General features: G+C 44.2%; 1 protein-coding gene across 1 annotated transcript; it reads left to right on the forward strand.

Moving 5' to 3' along the window:
- Positions 1–9,457: 9,457 nt before the first annotated feature.
- LOC124699234 lies at positions 9,458–11,541 on the forward strand. Its single transcript, XM_047231567.1, has 5 exons — positions 9,458–9,748; positions 9,835–9,940; positions 10,102–10,190; positions 10,922–11,033; positions 11,192–11,541. Exons 1-5 carry the CDS (start codon positions 9,608–9,610, stop codon positions 11,377–11,379), a joined length of 636 nt encoding a protein of 211 aa, XP_047087523.1. The 5' UTR covers positions 9,458–9,607; the 3' UTR covers positions 11,380–11,541.
- Positions 11,542–12,514: the final 973 nt, after the last annotated feature.

Consider the following 12,514-nt stretch of genomic DNA (forward strand, 5'->3'; position numbering starts at 1 on the left):
GACCGGTATAGGTCGGTGGCACGCCCTTGCACTTCGCATCGCCGCGTGTGACCAGAAGAGCATTGCGGGCCGTCGCTCGGAGGGGTCTCAGCCAGCCGCAGCTCTAGGCTCTTCCCGGCTCTACGGTGTTGACAAGGCCGCTGCCCGCCGGTGGGTTTTGGCAGTCAACATGCTCCTGCTACGTTTCAAACATGCATGTTTGCTATCTTTCATGGTTTTTGTAAGAAATTGTGGAAGTATTCATGGACGATTTCTCCGTCTATGGGACTTATTTTGATAATTGTTTGCACAATCTTGATAAAGTTTGCAGAGATGTGAAGGAAACTAATCTTGTTCTTAATTGGGAGAAATGCCACTTTATGGTAAATGAAGGAATTGTTCTTGGACAGAAAATTTCTGAAAGAGGTATTGAAGTCGAGAGAGCCAAAGTTGAAGCAATTGAGAAAATGCCCGGTCCTAGGGATGTTAAAGGTATTCGTAGTATTCTTGGTCATGCTGGTTTCTATAGGAGGTTTATTAAGGATTTCTCTAAAATTTCAAAGCCTCTTACTAATCTTCTCCAAAAGGATGTACCTTTTGTTTTTTATGATGATTGTAAGGAAGCTTTTGAAACTCTAAAGAAGGCTTTAACCACTTCTCCTATTGTTCAACCACCTGACTGGAACTTACCCTTTGAAATTATGTGTGATGCTAGTGATTTTGCAGTAGGTGCTATTCTTGGAAAACGAGTAGATAAGAAGTTGAATGTTATTCATTATGCTAGTAAGACTCTTGATGCTACTCAAAAGAATTATGCTACTAACGAAAAAAGAATTCCTAGCTGTAGTCTTAGCTTGTGATAAGTTTAGACCTTATATTGTTGATTCGAAAGTTACTATTCATACTGATCAGGATGCTATTAGGTACCTTATGAAAAAAAGACGCTAAGCCTAGGCTTATTAGATGGGTGCTGCTTTTACAAGAGTTTGATCTGCATATTGTAGATAGGAAGGATGTTGAAAATCATGTTGCTGATAATTTGTCTAGATTGGAAAACATTTCTTATGATCCTATTCCTGTTAATGATAGTTTTTCAAATGAAAAGTTGGCTGCAATAAAAGTAACCTCGCGAGAGAGTCCTTGGTATGCGGATTATTCTAACTTTATTGTTTCCAAGTACTTGCCTCCAACATTTACAACTCAGCAAAGAAGGAACTTCTTTTATGACTTGAGGCATTATTTTTGGGATGATCCACACTCATATAAAGAAGGAGTGGATGGTATTATGCGAAGATGTGTTCCAGAATATGAGAAACGAGATAAATTGAGAAAATGTCATGGTAGTGCTTATGGAGGACATCATGCTGGAGATAGAACTGCACAAAAGGTTCTACAATTAGGTTTTATTGGCCTACTATTTTTAAGGATGCAAGAAAGTTTACTTTATCTTTTGATGAATGCCAAAGAGTTGGTAATATTTCTAGACGTAATGAAATGGCTGTGAATTATTCTCGTGTTATTGAACCATCTGACTGATGGGGATTTGACTTTATGGGCCCTTACTAATGTTTCAAAGCCTCTTACTAATGTTCCCCAAATGGAGGATGTGATGCCAGCGACCCTCATACGACAATGCCGACGCACCTGCCGACGCATATTTGGAGAGCGCCGGTGAAGATGCTCTAAAAAGATTTTCCTCTACTTTTGGAAGTGTCTTCTCAACAGGATGTGTAGATGATAGAAGATTCACAAGTAGCTTTGCAGTATATTTTTATTCTAATTTAATTTCTTAAAATGCTTAAACAACCAACGTCTCTAGATCTCTAGATCAAGCTGAGAGGCAGAATATAAATCTCTAGGAACACACAAGTGTTTCTAGGTCAAGCATAGAGGCATCGAGGAGCATATGCTCTTGGTTTATTAAATGATTTTTAAACATATTTTAAAATGTTAAAAATAATTTGACAAAAAATACAGGGCGTACATCTTGATGTTATACATGCTCGCTAAGTCGTTTCACAAAAAACCAATATCTTTTTGTGCCATATGTCAAAAACATAAAATTCGGTACTAAAAAATAACTCTTCAGAAGATATTTCTTTTCTATATCATTTTTACACATGACACCGAAAATATGTGCTTCCACCCTGGTGCCTTTTTCTTTCAATTCTTACTTGCCGACTTGTCATAGTAGAGGCTGCAGGATTTTCACTCATACAAAAAAAATTATACTATCCATCGAAAACCTAGTATTTCTCTGTTTAAAAATAGGTGTTTTAATTATGTCTAGGGACGAGATGTATCTATAACTAAAATACATCTAGATAAAAATGACATCTACTTTTAGATGGATGGAGTATTTAGATTGCCAAATCCCTACGGAACTGTTTCATATGCTTCCACAACCGAGTGCAAAATAAAGTTGGGTGAAATTTCATTCATGGCTAAAATGCTGGCTGAAATTTATCTTGTGATGAATGCTAAAGAGTTGGTAATATTTCTAGACGTAATGAAATGCCTGTGAATTATTCTCGTGTTATTGAACCATCTGACTGCTGGGGATTTGACTTTATGGGCCCTTACTAATGTTTCAAAGCCTCTTACTAATGTTCCCCAAATGGAGGATGTGATGCCAGCGATCCTCATACGACAATGCCAACGCACCTGCCGACGCATATTTGGAGAGCGCCCGTGAAGATGCTCTAAAAAGATTTTCCTCTACTTTTGGAAGTGTCTTCTCAACATGATGTGTAGATGATAGAAGACTCACAAGTAGCTTTGCAGTATATTTTTATTCTAATTTAATTTCTTAAAATGCTTAAACAACCAACGTCTCTAGATCTCTAGATCAAGCTGAGAGGCAGAATATAAATCTCTAGGAACACACAAGTGTTTCTAGGTCAAGCATAGAGGCATCGAGGAGCATATGCTCTTGGTTTATTAAATGATTTTTAAACATATTTTAAAATGTTAAAAATAATTTGACAAAAAATACAGGGCGTACATCTTGATGTTATACATGCTCGCTAAGTCGTTTCACAAAAAAACAAATATCTTTTTGTGCCATATGTCAAAAACATAAAATTCGGTACTAAAAAATAACTCTTCACAAGATATTTCTTTTCTATATCATTTTTACACATGACACTGAAAATATGTGCTTCCACCCTGGTGTCTTTTTCTTTCAATTCTTACTTGCCGACTTGTCATAGTAGAGGCTGCAGGATTTTCACTCATACAAAAAAATTATACTATCCATCGAAAACCTAGTATTTCCCTGTTTAAAAATAGGTGTTTTAATTATGTCTAGGGACGAGATGTATCTATAACTAAAATAAATCTAGATAAAAATGACATCTACTTTTAGATGGATGGAGTATTTAGATTGCCAAATCCCTACGGAACCGTTTCATATGCTTCCACACCCGAGTGCAAAATAAAGTTGGGTGAAATTTCATTCATGGCTAAATGCTCGCTCACCCCCCCCCCCCACAAATTCACGTGTCTTCCGGTGCCCCTTGCAGTATTCACTATTCACCATCCGGACTTCACTTTAAAGTTCTGTAAGAGAGACCATGGCACATAACATTTTTTGCATTTACCTTTTGTAATGGTGCATATGTTCTTATTTCTACGGTTCAAAATGCCCTAACACTGTGTTTGGATGCATAGAATTAGCCATGAAATCGTGTAATCTGGAATTGGAAACCAGTTTCCACCGTTTGGATTGCGCTCTGAATTAGCTCCCGGAAACCGCCGCAAATTCCGAGCCACCCCCACCTCATGTGTTAACAGCCCACGCTTGATTCCGAGCTCGCTCCCTCGGAAAGGCTTGGAAACTGATCCGCCCGCCCGTACCTGTTGGCTCTCGAGAAAACAGAGGCAGGCTCCCTCCTCCCGTCTCCCTGCTCCCTTCTTCGTTGTCCTTCCCATCGGCCATGGCGAGCTACTCCCCTGCCGCCAACTCCGGCCGCCGTCCCTCCCCGTTCGCCGTCCCTCCCATCTCCCTCCCTCGTCCCGCCCTATTCCCCTGGCGGCGCCCCTGCCCCTGCCGCCAACTCCGGCCGTCGTCGCGTGCCCTTGCAACCGCCGCTGCAGCGAAGTCGCCCCTCCCCCTGCGCAACCTCCGGCCCGCCCTGACGCACGGCCTCAACGGGAGCCGGCTGATTCCGGCCGCAGCCAGCCGATTCTGGCTACCGCCGGCCCCTCCCTCACTCCACCGCCGACCGACGACTCCCTCCCGAGCCAGGTCGTGCCCCCTCACTCGATTCGGTCGGGGACTGACGGGGTCTATTTGTTCGTTGACCAAAATATATTTTTTCAAAAAATATTATTTAAAATCGACAAAATATCAAATTCTATTGCTTGTACATTCAGTACATCCAAACAGGATATGGAATTGGTTACACCCCTTTGATTCTAACATCAAATTCTAAGCACATCCAAACAATAGAATTCGAATTGGAAGCCAATTCATTTCCATCATAGATTTGGAATTTCTAGTTCAATTCAATTTCATTCTCAATTCTATGCATCCAAACACAGCATAAGTATATTTCTGTGGTGATAAATATCTGCGGGCAAACTTACATGACAAAATTTCACGGCGGCGCCAAGAAAAAAACAGCACGCAAGCACTCTTGCTGCATATATAACTTCAGCTTTTTTTCCGTTGGTACCAAATTCATGAGTTGTGTACTAAATAATTCTGTCGTGGGTTAGTCGTCGAGAACTAGTTTTGTCAGATTTATCGAAAAATACGAGTACTCACATGTCATGACCTAGAAATTTTTAAAATTTTATAAATATCGGCGTGCAAACTTACATATGAAACCCTGCCAGCCAGCTGTAATAGAATCTCGTAATGTCAAGTCTAATCTCGACAGATATCGATGCGCACGACATACCATCGCTGCTCACTCCTCCGTTTCCCCAAATCCTTTCACGTTCAAACGGCCTCAAACGTACGACGACGGGTCTCTGACAAGCAAAGGAAACCGTACGCGGGGAAAATTTATACACGTCCTGACAAGCAACCTCACAGTACATCGTCCTCCGTCCCTCCCGGTCCAGTCAGTCAGTCAGTCACCCATTCCATCCTAGCGGAAAGCGTCGGTTCCGGTCAATATGTATACGTGTAGTACGTGGCGCGTACGTATACCGTGACACAGTACTGTACAGATACGAGAGGAGACGTGTACGGGGATGCGATGTTGTACATGTCGATGCGGACGGGAATAAAGCTACTGGGGACACGATGATGGCCAAGAATCTAAGCGGATTATTTCGAAGTGATGACGCTTTTGTCCGCGCACCTCATGTACATGTGCTAGCGTGTCCCCTAAAGTTCTCCCCCTCGAGGAACCCTACATTTCCCGTAGAGTAATACGGCGAGCACGCACAGATGCTGGAAGAATATCTATCTTTTTGCCAGGGAAGCCAATGCCATCTTCTTCCTATTGGTTTACAGTGATCAGCTTTGGTTTTGTCCGGTTGATTTGTCTGTCATACGTTTGTCCCATAAAATTATAACAGTCAGTTATGGAATCAGCTTAGCTTTATAAATTCTGAACAGAGTCCATAGAATTCTCTTTGATTTCCTAGGATTTCAAAATACACTGTTTTGCAAGAAAAATCCAAATTCGTTATGGAAGATCACAAGAAGTACAAATCACCTCCAAACATAACAAAAATTACATAGAGATCTTTGAACCACATAGCAACTACTACCGCTGCAAGAGCGAGTCACTGAAGCGACGTTGTCGCCGCTCCCCTACCAGCGCCGGCCCAACTTGTTGATGACAACAGGAAAGTTATTGTGCATATGCCCCTAAGTACCAAAGCCCCCGAGGGCTCAGACCGTTGCCAGTGAACCTTTGAATTGATTCAAATCTTCTCATACTAAACCTGTAATACACATAGACTGAACGAGATCCACTACTCCATTGGAACAACCACAAGACGATTCTCTACACTTCTTAACGCCACTGGCAAGATCGCTGCCACCAATGTGGACGTGGAGATGGGTATACCTTATTCTTGTCCTGCACAACACCGCAGTGACCACCATAGAGTCTGTGCCGATTGATCAATCTTTGACTTTAGGAACATTATTACATTGCCGAGCAAATGTTTGAGGTCCCCACTCCCTCCCGCCGCCGGAGCATTGTTTTGCAAGAAAAGTCCAAATTCATTATAGAAACTTAACAAGAAGTACAAAGCACCCCCAAACATAATAAAAGCACATAGATGTCTTTGAACCACATAGCAATATTGCCGCCAGAGCGAGTAGCTGAAGCGCCGTTGCCGCCGATCCCCTACCGGAGCCGGCCCAATGTTGTTGGGGGTAGCTGGAAAGTCATTGTGCATATGCCCCTAAGGACCAGAGCCCGAAGGCTCATGCCATCGCCAATGAACCTTTGAATTGATCCAAATCTTATCACACTAAACTTGTAAAAGCATCTCCAGTCGCGTCCCCCAAAGCTATTTGGGGCGCGCCGGATAAAAAAACGCTTCCAGCCGCGTCCCCCAAACCCGTTTTTTGTCCGGCGCACCCCGATACGGTGTCCGGCGCCCCGAGGTCGTCCCCGTCCCACAGGGGACGCACCGGGCACGCCGGACACAACGAAAAGCGAGGCGAAGCGACGCGGGCTCCCACATGTCGGCGAGTATTTGCATAAACTGTTGATTCGCGCCTTTTTTTTTATCTTCGCTCTTTCCTTCCCACCCCTCCGCCGCCACTGGATTTGCCGGCCGTTTGGGCGTCTGATCTCTTCTTGAGAGTCCGCACCGTCGCCGCGGCTGGCGCTCCCGCCGGTCGTTCCGCCGTCGCCGCTTCGCCACCGCGTCCCAGAACGCGGCGTCAAATCCGCCCCATCTCCGCGCACACAAGGTGCTCGACGACTTGCCAGGTAGGCGCGATTGGCCGCTGTTCGTTGCGTCGTCTGCCTCGGAGCAATTTTAACCATTGATTTTGCTTTATACATGGATAGCGACGATGAGATTGTTGCCCTGCTGCTGGAGGACGAGCAAGCCTTCGACAACGACCTCCAGGAGCATTTGCTGATCATCGCGTCCCTCCAGGACATGGTTGACGCCGAGGCGGAGAAGAGGAAGAGGCCGCTCCGCGGAGGATCAAGGCCAGGGAGAAGGAAGTCCAAGCCCCGGCAGAGGATGGAGGGGCATGCCATGCTGCACAACGACTACTTCGCCGATGATGCAACACATGCCGACAATTTTCGGCGCCGGTACAGGATGAGCAAGGGGCTGTTCATGAATATCCTCCACGGCGTTCGAGAGTTCGACCCCTACTTCAAGCTCAAGCTCGACGATGTAGGCGTTGTCGGGTTCTCGTCGATTCAGAAGTGCACCGCCGCCATGAGGATCCTTGCATACGGAGCACCTGCCGATACACAGGACGACTACCTTCGCATGAGTGAGTCTACTGTCATTGAGTGGATGTACAAGTTTTGCCGAGCTGTGGTGGGAAAGTTTGGCAAATACTACTTGAGAGGGCCAACTGAGGAAGAGAATGCAAGGATCATGGCACAAAATGCTGCCAGAGGATTTCCTGGAATGCTTGGAAGCATCGACTGCATGCACTGGGCATGGAAGAACTGCCAGTTTGCTTGGCAAGGTATATACAAAGGGCGTCATGGATATTGCAGTGTGGTGCTTGAAGCTGTGGCAAATTATGACCTCTCGGATTTGGCATTCTTTCTTTGGCATGGCGGGATCACACAATGACATCAACGTGTTGCGAGCAGTCTCCGGTGTTCGAGCAGACTAGTGGAAGGGCATGCTCCACCATGCAACTATGAGGTCAATGGCCACCAATATACCAAAGGCTATTATCTAGCCGATGGTATATATCCAAAATGGGCCAGTTTTGTCAAAACAATCTCGAATCCATCAGGTCTGAAGAATTCCCACTTTGCTACGCGACGGGAGGCTTGCATGAAGGATGTCGAGCGGGCATTTGGTGTGCTTCAATCACAATTTGACATTGTCCGGTACCCTGCTCTAAGTTGGTCTCACGACCAAATGTGGGAGGTGATGCAGGCTTGTGTGATCATGCATAACATGATCATCGAGGATGACCGCAAGAATCATGCCAGGACACATGTTGGTCCCTATGAGTGTGATGGCCCTCTTCCGGAGGTTGATCATGAGTTGCCTGCAGATTTTGCCGATTTTCTCACCATGCACGCAGAGATCTGTGACAGCAATGTTCATGATCAACTTCAAGCTGATCTCGTTGAGCATTTGTGAAGGATCAAAGAAAATGCCGCGGCACCTTGATCTAGCCCTATTTTACATTTGTTTTTAGTTGTTTTATTTTTTGTTGTATTTTAATTTGAAAACTATCTCCGCAAACATATTTATTCCTATGTTATATTTGATAAATGATTGTGTGTGAAAAAAGCTTTAAAAAAATGTTTGGGGGCGGCGTTTGGGGGACGCGGCTGGGAAGCGACGTCCCCCAAACGCGGCACGAACAAAACACGTCCCCCAAACGCTCAATCCGGCGCGGTTTGGGGGACGCTTTGGGGACGCGACCGGAGATGCTCTAACACCCATAGACCGAATGAGATCCACTCTTCCATGGGAGCAACGACCAGACCATTCCCTGCCCTTCTTTACGCCACTGACGAGATCGCCGTCGCCAAGGTGGACGAGGAGGTAGGTATACCTTATTTTTTGTCCCGCACAACACCACAATAGCCACCATCGCGTCCCTGGTTGACCAATCTCTAACTTTAGGGACATTACTACAGCGCAGAGCATAGGTTCGAGGTCTCCACCCCCTCCCACCGCCGGAGCACAAGCAAAAGAGGCGGGGACCCGTCGATTCATGGTCAAAGGCGGCGGAGATAGGACATACGACGAGGGCGGCTAGGGTGGAACCCTATTTCATTAAATCTCAAATCGAGATGCGTAATTTGTTTCCTTGATATGTACAGAAATTGAAACCGTGCTACAAATGTTATCTTGTACAACCCAACATTGCGGAAACATGATTGGCCAACCTGTTTCACTTCATCAACTTTATCTTTTTTTTTTTGTGCTCACTCTCAAACTTTATTAATCGAGTATCAACATGTGATTGAACAGCCTCAAAAAAACTAGGACTTACGTCAAAGATTAAAGCTACTTTACCGCTAAGTGCATCTCTAGCACATGAATTCGAAACCTAGAATACTTCTAGCATCTCATTCATCAACTTTTGTCTGCCCAGCGGCCCCAGCATGGCATCCCAACTGCCATGAGGTTACTCGTTTCCTTTAAATTTTGCCCCAAAAAAAATCAGCTTCGTCCTCCCACTCTCCGGCCCAGCACTAGCGAGTAATTTGGCCCAAATCAGTTCCACAGTCTCGGGCCAGATACGATGTGCTGAATGCTCGTATTTTCATTGGGCCTCCATGCCAATATTTTAAGTTTTCCGAAAACCAAAAGCCCAAAACCGGAAGCTCAGCTGCGAATCTGCGACGGTGCGACCCCATCGCTGGCGTGGCGTCGCCTCCATCGGTCCATCCAACCACGGCAGTTTCTGCCGGCGAACTCCGGCGCTCCCTTGCCTTCTTCCGGTCACTAGAGACAGGGACCCCCAAGACCGAACGCCCATCCCATGGGGGCTTCCGAGTCTCTCCTGGCAAGGCAGCCTCAGCAGCAGTCGCAGTGGGCGGACGAGATCACGACGGTGTCCGACGGCCGGCGCGACGCCGCGGACGAAGACCCCCTCCTTCGCCGCATCCGCTCACTCACCATCGTAAGAACAAATCTCCCTCAGTCTTTTTCTCCTCGCTGTGGCTTTTTCACAGCTAATTTTACCTTGTGATTGGGATTTTTTTCAAGGCCCCGCCGCTGCTGAGCTGTCAGCCAGCAGCGGGCTCGGAGACGGAGACAAGCTTCACTGACATCCTTGTCCGGAAACCTGCTACTGCGTCCTCTGCCGCCTCCGGTGAGTGAGTGCTATGTTGCAATTTTGGTTACAGTATCCCGAAGGAACCGTCGTGGAATGATTCATTGACTTCAGGGTAGGAATTTGTTGATGGAAACCTATACTCGAAATTGGACAGAAAATTAGCAGGAGCTCATCCATATTTTGGTAATTCTCTGTAGGTAATATGAATCCGAATCTGATGTTTGAGCTTTTCGCTATGTACCGTGAATGGCAAGAAGAGATGGCCAAGGAAATTAGTGGAAAGCAGGTAGGTAGGAAGTAATGGTTGGTGACATCTGGATGTTCATAATTTGGTTTCTTGAGCTATGTTTTCGATTTGAAATTGAAACTCTGTTACATGATAGATGAGATGCAAGCTGTCTATGTCCTCTTTTCTTCTAAAGTTCTCCAAAATGTCTAGGGCTGTCAATCAGAGATCGGTGCACCAGATATCCCCCCCTTAGTGATATTGCCTAGATAAAGCAATGCCAATTACTTACACATTTTAGGTTTTCTGATTGTCTATGCTGATTTTACTTTCGCCGTGATACAGTAAATATTGAGACCATATAGATTGATGTGAAACATGTTGTATTACTGCTTTAGCATCATAAATAAAATACTACTGGCATAATTGATACATCACTGGTATGAACTATGAACAATTGCAGTTTATGCACCATGTATGATTTAGCTTCAAGATTCAGATGAACGAATGGTTTAGCACTTTCATATTTCTACCACACATTAAGCCTATGGATTGCTACTACCTTTTATTTGAGTGAGAAAAAACATCGGCATCGTACTGAGGTTTGTAGTATCTAAAGTGGATATCAAAGGATGCACTTTAGAAGTATGATACATAGTTTAAATGGTAAATTCAAGTCGCTCTATGTAATTGCTGAAGAGATTTTGTGTTAAAAATGTGTAAGGCATGCCTTATATGTTTCTATCTTGACTATTCTATAGTGGAGTTCTAATATATTGCATATATTGCAGGGAGAGCTAGAAAATAAAATAGAAACAGCAGATGCATTGGCTGTTAAGCTTCTCCAACGGTTCAATTACTCAGTTACGTCCATGAGATCAACCTCTCACAATCTTGCTGAAGGTAACAAATGCAGCGGTTTATTTGATAAATATAACAACCAATCTTTACCACATCACATCTGTCGAGATCTTGAGCACTGCTTGGGATCTGAGAATGGTATATAATGGCATGGAGACATTGGAAATAGAAATTGACATTTCTCTATGAAACATTTGCAGTTCATCCGCTGCAAGTGGAAGTTGGTGAATTGAAGGGCAGGTTAACTGAAGTAATAAGTAACTGCAACGCCTTGTGCAGCAGGATTACTGCAGAAGGTCCAGAAAGTTTGAGAACGTCTGTTCAACCTTTCACAACAGGCAGAGTGGAGTCCGGAGGTGGATCCCTTGACCTGAAACAACATCCCTGAAGATTCGAATGTCTATTCTCTGAACTCTTGGTGGCATAAAAACCAGAGAATTAGTTAGTACAGGAGGATCCTCATTAAACGATGTGCATGTATACGAACTCTTTTAGATGGATCATTGATCTACTTTTGTTGGAATTCAGTCTCTCCTGTTGCCGTGCTTAACTTCGCTTGTGCATATGTGTGTATCGTGTACGGCCAGTTGAATTATCATGAACCCTATGTATTGGTTCCTGTCTTTTGTACCTTTTCCTTTCTGATGAGAAACTGGTTTTCTGTCCTTGACTACACTTTGAAGTTCAGGTTTAGCCCAAACTCCAAAGTTGGCCAGAAACGGCCTGAGACTACTGAAGAACTGAAGTTCAGGTTTAGCCCAAACTCCAAAGTTGGCCAGAAACGGCCTGAGACTACTGAAGAACTGAAGTTCAGGTTTAGCCCAAACTCCAAAGTTGGCCAGAAACGGCCTGAGACTACTGAAGAACTGCTTATTCATTCTTTTATATTTGTTTATCCATGTTAAGAATATGTACATCGGCTGATCAGTTCAGTTTCATATGGCTGTTTGTTTTACATTAAGTGCAGAAGTTTTGTGTCTTATGTATATCAAATCCAGGTGCTAGTGCACTTCTGGAAGCAGGAAAAGTTGGAAGAGTTTGTTTTTTAAGAACAACGATTCAAATGCGTATCTTTTGGATAGGCATAGGGTTTCATCACTAGGAATTTCATACTCGAAAAATGTATATAGTTTGAAAGAAACTAAACACGAGTTCTAAGTCTAGCATTGGAATAAAATCTTATGGAAGGGTCAGCATATAATCTCACTCCTTTCTCTCCAATTAAGGGCATCTCCGTTTGCGTCCGCACGGACCGGAAACGGTAAAGTTCTAATAATGGCAAATCGTAGTAATGTGTGTTCCTGATGTGAACTTTACCGTTTGATACCATTTACCAAGACATGTTTTCAGAGTATTGCGTTTTGTAGCTCGAGTTACATGGAGCCTCTTTTTTCAAAAAATTGAAAATGGCATTCCATAGTTTTTAGAAAAATTATGAAGAAAAAAAATTGTAGAGGTAGACAATGATATACTCTAGGTCTCTACCACTGTGCAAAAAAAGCATTATGAAAGACTTGGTAATT

The sequence above is a fragment of the Lolium rigidum genome, chromosome 3 (genome assembly GCF_022539505.1).
Source record: "Lolium rigidum isolate FL_2022 chromosome 3, APGP_CSIRO_Lrig_0.1, whole genome shotgun sequence".
NCBI classification, from domain to species: domain Eukaryota; kingdom Viridiplantae; phylum Streptophyta; class Magnoliopsida; order Poales; family Poaceae; genus Lolium; species Lolium rigidum.

Excerpts from the sequence above, each read along its gene's own strand:
- LOC124699234 (XM_047231567.1), top strand. The coding sequence starts at position 9,608 with ATGGGGGCTTCCGAGTCTCTCCTGGCAAGGCAGCCTCAGCAGCAGTCG. Across the intron at positions 9,749-9,834 it reads GCATCCGCTCACTCACCATC|GCCCCGCCGCTGCTGAGCTG; the intron begins GTAAGAACAAAT and ends ATTTTTTTCAAG. Across the intron at positions 9,941-10,101 it reads TGCGTCCTCTGCCGCCTCCG|GTAATATGAATCCGAATCTG; the intron begins GTGAGTGAGTGC and ends AATTCTCTGTAG.